This window comes from Penaeus monodon, chromosome 43, assembly GCF_015228065.2.
Source record: "Penaeus monodon isolate SGIC_2016 chromosome 43, NSTDA_Pmon_1, whole genome shotgun sequence".
In the NCBI taxonomy this organism is placed as follows: Eukaryota; Metazoa; Arthropoda; class Malacostraca; order Decapoda; family Penaeidae; genus Penaeus; species Penaeus monodon.
Genome location: NC_051428.1, coordinates 23,500,238 through 23,510,237, shown reverse-complemented (window position 1 = coordinate 23,510,237; position 10,000 = coordinate 23,500,238). Strand labels below are relative to the sequence as shown.

The following is a 10,000-nucleotide window of genomic DNA, read 5'->3' as shown; positions in this document are numbered from 1 at the left end:
TAGTGTAACTTGGAGGCTCGTATCATCCTTTTATACACGGCCGTCCGGACTGGCTCGGCTTCCTTCCGCCAACCTCGCAAGGAAACCCCGGAGTCTGAGAGAAATTTCTCAGCTTCTTGCAGCCCCCAGTGCATATATGTGTGTGTGTGTGTGTGTGTGTGTGTGTGTGTGTGTGTGTGTGTGTGTGTGTGTGTGTGTGTGTGTGTGTGTGTGTGTGTGTGCATATGAATATGCATATATATATATATATATATATATATATATATATATATATATATATATATATGTATATATATATATATTCATATATATAAATGTGTATATATACCTATATATATTATATATACACACATGTATATATATACTATATATAGGTATATACACATTTATGTATGTGTGCATGTAAAAATGCATATATATATATATTTATATATATAAATGTGTATATATACCTATATATATTATACACACACACACACACACACACACACACACACACACACACACACACACACACACACACACACATATATATATATATATATATATATATATATATATATATATATATATATATATATATATGAATGAGTGAATGCTTATGGAGAGAATTTTTTTGAAAAATTTAATGAATACATACAGAAAGAATGTGGGGAGTGGGATCATAGATTAGAAGTGGAAGGAAGAAGAGAAAATAAGGGGCACGTGAAGTAAAGGATACGACAAGATGAGAGAGGACGCGAGTGAGAAGAAAGAGAACGAAGAGGAGGAGGAAGTGATAACGAAGGATGGAGCATGCGGTATGGATGTCTGACTTACAGGGTTTTTCCATCTCTCGTTTTAACATACTCATCTTGGCTTTATTTACTCATCTTGGCTTTATTTACTCATCTTGGTGTCATTTACTCATCTTTGGTTCATTTACTCATCTTGGGTTTGTTGACTCATCTTGGGTTCATTTATTCATATTGGAATGTGTAGTGTGTATATCTGTGTTACAGTATTTTTTCTTCTATTATAATATACTTGGGTTTATTTACTCATCGTTCACTACTTCCACATATTAATCTCCGTTCTTCTCATCCACCTTGGTTCACTCACGTACTCATCTTGGCTTACTCAATTATTCTGACTTGGTTTCCTCAATTACTCTTGGTATACTGACCTATTTACTATGGTTTACTCATCTTGGTTTGCAGACGTTCTCAGCTCTGTTCACTTCTTTATTCATCTTAGTTTACTCACTCATCTTGATCATCTACTTTATCATGATTTGTTCACTTACTCATCCTTATTTCCTGACTCACTTGCTTTTATATGCGCACCTACTTATCTTAGTTTACTCAAGTATCTTGATTTGCTCACACTCTGATTTACACACTGACTCGTTTTATTTACTCAACACAAACTCATCTTGGTTAAGGCAAACATCTCGGGTTGCTCAGTATTCTTGATTTTCGCTCTGATTAATCTTGGTCACTCATCATATGCTAAACCTAAGTTACTCGCACACCTTAGATTGCTCACTCTTCTTTTTTTTACTCACTGACTCACTGATGATAATTCAGCTTAAAAGTTTGCGTTGTTCAAGTACAGTTTCCAGTCTGATTGTTTTGTGTTTTGTAAAATGTATATATTGCTACGCCAGTGGGTCTTTGTCTCTGTGCGAAACATGTATTAACATGAAAAGGATGACCTGGGCATGTGTTAACATGAAGGGACCTGGGCAAACATGACGCAACTGGCTGTGAGCGGAGGAACAAGCCAAGAGAGACGGAGTGGGGTGCTGCTCCTGTGAAGATCTCGTGTGTGCCCTTGTGACCTGATACACTTTGTGTTGCCCTGTTATAAGCTGTATCGTGCAGTGTTTCCCCCTGTATTGTGCCTATAGAAAAGTGTACGGGTAAATAACTTATGTAAATAAAGGAAAGACTGTCATTTTGTGTTTATTTCGTGCCCTGCCTCGCCAGGTGGTGTTTCCCCTTGTGGTGTTCTGGGACGCTGTGGTGCTCGGTGCCTCTTGGAGCTGTTCAGTGTTTACGACCCTGTGAATAGCACGCCGTCTGCCTAGCCTGCCTTGCGTTGGTGGCAGAGAGACGAGGCGGCCGGCGTAACAAATGGTGTCAGGAGTGGAATTTGTGATATTTGATCAGTGAGACGCGCCGATTTATCATGTCGTCCAAAGATGGCGGCAGCCATGAGGGAGAGGAGGTTATGACTGAGGCAGGCATGTGTGAGGTGAAGCCGAGCCAGATGGACCTGATCACTGCCATGCTGGCCGGTATGAGGGAGGAAATGGCACAAAGGGCAGAAGAGCAGGCACAGAGGGCACGCGAGCAGGCGCACCATCTCGTCGAGATGCAGGCAAGGAAGGCAGAGGAACAGTTCTGCCAACTTGTTGAGGTGCTACAGAGCAATCTTGCATCTGTGAAGATGGAAACTCAGCAGTACACCGACAAGGCCTGCAACAGCGTGAAGAGTGAACTGATGGAGGAAGTGCAGACTCTGAAGGGCGAGGTTCAGGGCCTGAGGGAGGAAGTGAAGGCGGAAAGGCGGCGTCACGAGGTAGTAACGTTGCAAGCAGAGAAGGCAGACAAGGTTCTGCCAACAGATGCCAGAGTGTCAGATTTACTGGGGTCTGCCTGGGGTCCGTGGCAGGAAACCCCCGGGCCTCGCAGTGTCGTGTCGGTGCCAGTGGTCGCTGCAGAAGACTGGGGACCCATCGGAACCGCTCCCTTGGGTATAGGTGGCGGCAAACTCGGACCCGGTCAACCCGCCTCGTTGCCTCCCTCACCCCCTTCCTCCCCTCCAGGCTTGTTAGTTCACGGCACGCATTCTCCACCCCGCAGCCCCTCGGCCTCCAGACATTCTGTGAGGTGTAAGCCAGCTGAGTACGACGGGAAGGTGGCCTGGGAGGCATATGTCGCCCAATTTGAAATGCTGGCATCTGCCCAGGGCTGGAGCCAGGAAGAGAAGGCCCTGCAGCTGGTAACAGCGCTAAGGGGCCCCGCGGTGGAAGTGTTGGGCCATCTGCCGCCATCCCAACATGCCTCTTACACCAGCGTGCAGAGGCTTTGAAACGCCGTTTCGGGCACCACCACCAGGCCGAGGTATATCGGGCCCGCTTGAAGAAGCGGACTCGTGAGCGTGGCGAGACACTGTCCTAGCTGGCGCAGGATGTGGAGGCGCTGGTAAGGAGGTCGTACCCTGCGGCTGCGGAAGAAATGATCGTGGTCCTGGCCCGCGATTTCTTTGTTGACGCTTTGCAGGACCAGCAGCTGCAAATCTACATCAAACAGACACACTCTGAGGGCCTGCAGGTGGCGCTGGCGAGGGCCTTGGAGTTCGAGGCCTTCCTGAAGGCAACCAGTGGCCTAGGGCCAGCTGCTCAGCCCCGCCATGACTTCCGGGACCAGAAGGCTAAAGTGGAGAAGGTAGCATTGAGGAAGGTGAGCCCGAACACTTTCCAAGGTTTGTGTTGGGGCTGTGGAGAGGTAGGGCACAGACGTAGTTGGTGTCGGAGGGAGCGGAGAACACGTCCTCTCAACCGGACGGATTCTGATGCCTTCCAGCAGTGCTGCAAGGACTGTGGCAGGTATGGTCACCATCCGAGTGCATGTCCTAAGGCTAAGGAAGTGGTGCAGGCGGAAAACTCTGGAGAAGGGGGCCGAAACCCAGCCGTCCTCAGTTCCCGGGCCCCGACTTGGGTAAGCTGCCGTCGAACCAGCACGATGCAGGTGGAGGGCTCAGTAGATGGGAAGCCATGCCGCCTGACAGTGGACACTGCGGCTGAGAAGACCCTAGTGCGGCCTGATATGTTGGCCACTATGCGACTTCCAGACGCACCACAGAGACTGTGTGGTGTCACGGGGCATTGTGTGCAGCTCAAGGGGCCAGTGGAGGCTCGTATTGGCGTGGGCAGCACGGTGCAGCGGCTGCCGGTGTATGTGGCCGATCTGGACGAGCACTGCTTGCTGGGCCTTGACTACCTGACGCAGAGTAAGGTGTGTGTCGACCTTGGACGGAAGCTGGTGAGGGTGCACGGTGAAGATATGCCCTTGCTTCCAGAGGTTGGCTGTGCAGAGGTAGTTACGGCTGAGCGACTGCACCTTGCCCCCAGGACAGAGTCTAGAATCCGGTGTCGACTGTCAAGAGTGATGTGTAGAGTAGAGGGCCTCGTGGAGCCCATCCAAAACCTGCAGCTGGCTGATAGCATAGCAGTTGGGCGGAGCCTTGTTGGACCAGGGGAGGGGTTAGTTACAGTGTTGGTAGCTAACTTCTCCAATAAGGCCCAGAAGGTGCCAGCTGGTGCAAAGCTGGGCACTTGTGAGGAAGTGGAGCGTCCAGAAAAGTCGTCGGGGAGCGAGGAGTTGGTTGGTGTGGGGCCGTTGCCTGACTTCCTCGAGGACTTGGCGCACCGGAGCGCCGCTAACCTGGCGGAGGTGCACCGACGAGTTTGTGGCAAGCTCAAGGTAGCCGGCCATGCCATGAAGGAGACCTATGACCGGCGCATGAGGGAAGTGAGGTACAACATAGGTGACAGAGTATGGCTGCTTAACCTGCGTCGGAAGCGAGGGCTCTCGCCGAAGCTACAGAGCCCCTTGGAAGGGCCATACACGGTGGTAGCGGCCCTCTCTGATGTCACCTATCGAATTCGCAGAGGGCGAAAACGACCGTCGGTTGTCCACATGGACCGGCTGTGGCGTTACCATGGGCCAGGAAGCTACTCCTGAGGCCATGGTGAAAAAGAAGACGTTAGCCCCAGTAGTGGCGATGAGGACGTGTCAGACGCTGACCGAGATGAGGACGAGCATTTGGACGGTGAGCGCGATGCAACAGACGTCAATTGTGACCATGAGCCAGGTCTTGGGGCAGGAGATACCCCTCTATGTGCCACTGCCAATCTACCGCCGCCCACACCTCCTCCAGAGCGACCCCAGCGAGAGCGAAGAAAGCCGCACTGGATGAAAGATTTTTGTGTTTCTGAGAACTGATTTTCAATTACGGTTACTTTTGTTTGAAAGAATTTTGTTTGTTCCTGAGGACTAATTTTATTTAAATTTTCTGTAGTTTGTTTCAGGTTTAGGTATGTCAGAACAGACGGGTCGTCTGCTTGATAGCGGGGGATAGTGCTACGCCAGTGGGTCTTTGTCTCTGTGCGAAACATGTGTTAACATGAAAAGGATGACCTGGGCATGTGTTAACATGAAGGGACCTGGGCAAACATGACGCAACTGGCTGTGAGCGGAGGAACAAGCCAAGAGAGACGGAGTTGGGTGCTGCTCCTGTGAAGACCTCGTGTGTGCCCTTGTGACCTGATAAAGTTTGTGTTGCCCTGTTATAAGCTGTATATGCAGTGTTTCCCCCTGTATTGTGCCTATAGAAAAGTGTACGGGTAAATAACTTGTGTAAATAAAGGAAAGAAAGGAAAGTCATTTTGTGTTTATTTTGTGCCCTGCCTCGCCAGGTGGTGTTTCCCCTTGTGGTGTTTTGGGACGCTGTGGTGCTCGGTGCCTCTTGGAGCTGTTCAGTGTTCACGACCCTGTGAATAGCACGCCGTCTGCCTAGCCTGCCTTGCGTTGGTGGCAGAGAGACGAGGCGGCCGGCGTAACAATATTGACTAGGAAATACTTTTGGATTAGTGGCCGGTGTTTTGCTGATGTGCACTTTTTTCTTTCAAATTCTTTAACGATATTAACCGTTTTCCATTGACGATTTTTATTTTTGTTTCAGTGAAGATTTTTTTTGTATCTTGTATATTACCTTGAATTTAAAAGGTAAAGTATGCTCTTTGCCAGTGTTGCTGTTGCTGTCCAGTTTCAATATTGATGTTCTTTATAAAATGATAATTCATTAATAAAAGTTCTTGGGCTAATTATTATTAATATTACGCTTAGGTGGTTGCCAAAGAGCATTGTGTATTTTTTTTTACTTAATACATACATGGATCTGCGTCATTGTTTGACATTTGATAGCTTTATATACTCGGCTACCTTTCTGAAGAATAAAGACAGAAAATGTTCTTGAGCGTTTTTATCAAATACGATTCCTGGATAGAAACTGTAGGCCTTGCAGAATCCACATTTGTCAACAACACATTTGGTGAAGCAAAGGAGTGTGTTCGGAACTATGAAGCTATGGAGCAACGTCTATGTACGATATTTCCTATAAGAATACAAAGTCGGAAAATAAGTTCTTATTGTGCAGCATAAAATCGGGTGAACCAAAAAAAAAAAAAAAAAAAAGTCTTGTGTACATTCGATGAAACTCGAAAGTAAATCAACAAAATTTTATATATATATATATATTTTATGAAAAAATAATATGAAACGAAATATGGGTAAACAAAGAAAAGTGCAATATTGCCAATGAAGAGGTAACTATCATAAAAAAAACAAAAAAAAACAGAGCAAGGAAATCTTACTCAAAACCAAAGATAAGATTTACCTCCATCTTAGATGAAAAAGTGTGTTGATGCATTTGTAATTTCGTTTCCGGTGAACTGTTAATTTGCTCCTATTCATCCATCAGAGGCGTCAATTGTTGGGGGGGGATCAGTTGCCCCCTCAAAGTCTGTCTTGCCCCCCCCCTCCAAAAGCCACACCCCAATAGCTTTTAGAGCCATTTGAATATGATTACAAAGAAATACAAAGCAGAAGAGATTGGTACAGCAAGTGCCCCCTAGCTCCCCACCCCATTTGACACCCTGATTTTCATCGATCTTTATATATCTTAATACTGTATATTTATATACAGTAATACTGGATTTACCACTTAACTAAAAGGTTCAAGAGCAGATACTTGCTTCTAAACATATATGTATTGTGATCAAATCAGTAGCACCAGTACCGCGGTACTCTTTTTCCATAAAACTGTACTGCAATTTGTAGTAGAACTACAACATATAAATAAATTTATATATATCATCCGTGAATACAAGAAAAAATGTTACACACACACACACACACACACACACACACACACACATATATATATAAAGAATGCCCAGCTAATTGTACTCACTTCTCTCACCGACCCCCCCCCCCCCCCTTCCCCCGAAGCAAAACTGAAACGACACCCGTGTCATCCATAAACCGCAATATCGATATAAGAATAAACATGGGCCTGAGAGACATTCCAAAATAATGAAATGATATACCGGAATGATAAAAGATTAAACACATTTGTATAACGCTTTGATATGATATAACCACCGACAGGCAAAATAGCTGAGCTAGCCTGTCATTTTTCTATGTAAGCGATAAAAGGTATGGCTAAGGTGAAGCAGGTACGAAATCTTATTATGTATCTCATTGCTTATTCAAGTGTATTATGGTCAAAGCAGAGTGATGCAGAGTAATACAATATGAGATTATGAGTTTAGCAAGTGAGAAGAATATTACTCATTCTTCTCAGGAAAATTGTTTAATTAGAAAGAGAGACGAAAAGTCAATTAGTGTTGATGAAAAGGGCAAAGATAACAGAAAGTTAAGACGACGAAAGATAATCATGGATCTTATCGCTTATTCATACAGAGATGAATTAACTAACAGAGATAAATGACCAAGTCAGATTGCAAAGAAACCAAGATGGGTGAGCAATCCAAGTCGAGTGAGTAAGCCAAGATGAGTTAGTGAGCTGAGATGAACTAATAAGGAAAAGGGATCAAGTGAGTAAACAGAGATGAGTATAAACTCTAATCCCAAAGTATTATACGAGAAAAAATAAATAAAAAGCTAGTAAACCAAAGTGACTGAATGAATAAACCACGAAAGGTACATCCAGTAAATAAGATGAGGTTCTTATAAAAGATTTATTAATCATGGACTCTACATGAATCAATAAATATGTTGAATTTTCCTTTTCAAGCGAATTGGCTATAGAAGGAAGGCGGCTTGCACACGTGTTCTTTGAGACACCTGTCGAAGCAACACTTGTCAATGCCGCCGCACTTGTAGTCACTGGAGCAAGTTACTGGTGCTAGTCCACCGAAACGTACCGGTGGGCAGGTGTCACGGACTCGTGGGCAGTCAAGTGGCTTGGTGCCGACGGGCGCCTCGGGTTCATACTTGGACTCGCAGCAGTAGACAGCATCCTCTGGAGTTCGGCACCAGCGCCTACAGGTGGCAGGTGGGGCTGTGGCGCTAGGGAAGCCTCCGGGATGTGGAGCAGGGAATCCTCCAGGAACTCCGCCAGGGAATCCTCCAGGAACTCCGCCAGGGAAGCCTCCGGGGACTCCAGCAGGGAAGCCTCCAGGTCTAGCTCCTGGTCTACCTCCGTGGGCTGAAACCACCGCGAAGACGCAGCACAGAATGACTCCGAGACCCTGTGAATTAGAAGACTGTGTCAAGATTGATATTGACTTTGACAAGAATTCGAAATACAGAAATAGATGAATAAATCAAAAATAGAAATATCTCCGGTTGATATTTGGCTTGAGTTCACTGTTGATCTTTTATCTTCAGTAGAAAATACTAAACTTATCCTTTGGAATAAAGGAAAATCTTGAAGACACAATCGTTTCCTACCATTGTTCACGAATAAAGTCACCCAAGCACTCACCTTCATGTCGAAAGCGCGGGATGTTAGTGTGATTTCGAGGCTCGTCATCCTCCTTTTATACGCGGCCGTCCGGACTGGCTCGGCTTCCTTCCTCGAAACCTCGCAAGGAAACCCCAGACTCCGAGAGAATTTTCCCAGTGCTTGCCCTCCCCCCAACGTTACGCTCGATATTGCATTACTATTTTTGACCGTGTTATGATCTTTAAGGTTGAATGATATGGAAAACTTCAGGGAAAACACTTGGAGAGAGAGTAAAAAAAAAAAAAAAAAAAAGTCATATATATATATATATATATATATATATATATATTATATATATATATATATATATATATATATATATATATATATATATATATAAAGAGAGAAGGAAAAGCTTGTGTAGGGAGATAGGGGTTGAAGATATCATAGATAAGGAAATCATAGGTTAAAAAAAGAGTAAGGGATTCAACAGGATAAGAGAGGACGAGAGTGAGAACAAAGAACGAAGAGGAAGTTTGATTGATGGATAATGACGAAGAACGGGATGTTCTGAATCCCAGAAAACGACATGGGTGTGTGTAAACCTAAGTGAGTAAACGAAGAGGAATAAGTGAACCAAGACAAATGAGAGGGAAAAAAGTAAAGGACAAGGCGAGGAAAACAAGATACGTGAGAAAAAAAAAGTTGTAAAGCAACTTTGCAATGTTGATAAACCTAAACGAGTAAATCAGAAAATCAAGATTAAGTAACAAACGTATCTGAGTAAATAGTAATATGAAGATGGGTATACCGAGATGAGTCACTGAGTAAATTAAGTGAGCAAACCACGCACGGTGAGATATTTAGTTGAGTAAATGGATATATGAAGCTGAACACACCAAAGTGACTCATTGAGGAAAAGAGAAGTGAGCAGAGATATGAGTAAGCTAAGATGAAGAAGTGAACGTATGGATATGAATATTCAAGATGAGTCTGTGAGTCAATCAGGAGGGATGAACAAACCAAGACGGATGGGTAGATGAAGATGTGTGAGTAAAAAGATAATAAGTAATCAGTCAGTACATGAGGATGAGTTAGTTAGCTAAAATGAGTGAGTATATTATGATGAATGAGTGATGGATGCATTAGCAAACCAAGAAAAATTAAGCAAACCTATATGTGTCAGTGAGTAAATCAAGACAAGTTAGTAAACCAAGGTGAGTCAGTGAGTAAATCATGAACTGTTAGTGAGTGTGAGGCACAGCAGATGGTAAAGAGTGAGTAAGCTATAAATAACTGAGTAAACCGAGGTTAGTATGTAAGGAAAAATGTATGAATAAACCAAGGTGAATAAGTGAGTAAACCAAGATGAGTTAGTAAATAAAATGGAGAGATGGGAAATATATCTAACTGTATAGTGTAGCCTTCACCCACCCTCCTATTGTTATAATCCGTTATTCCATATTCCTCTTCGCTT

General features: G+C 44.4%; 1 protein-coding gene across 1 annotated transcript in view; it reads right to left on the bottom strand.

The window, feature by feature from the left end:
- The window catches only part of LOC119568322, a 9,569-nt gene extending 887 nt beyond the window's left edge, over nt 1-8,682 (bottom strand). The window contains 2 exon segments of the mRNA XM_037916777.1: nt 7,866-8,326; nt 8,563-8,682. Coding sequence (XP_037772705.1) covers nt 7,866-8,326; nt 8,563-8,610 — 509 coding nt within the window. The 5' untranslated portion in view covers nt 8,611-8,682.
- Nucleotides 8,683-10,000: the final 1,318 nt, after the last annotated feature.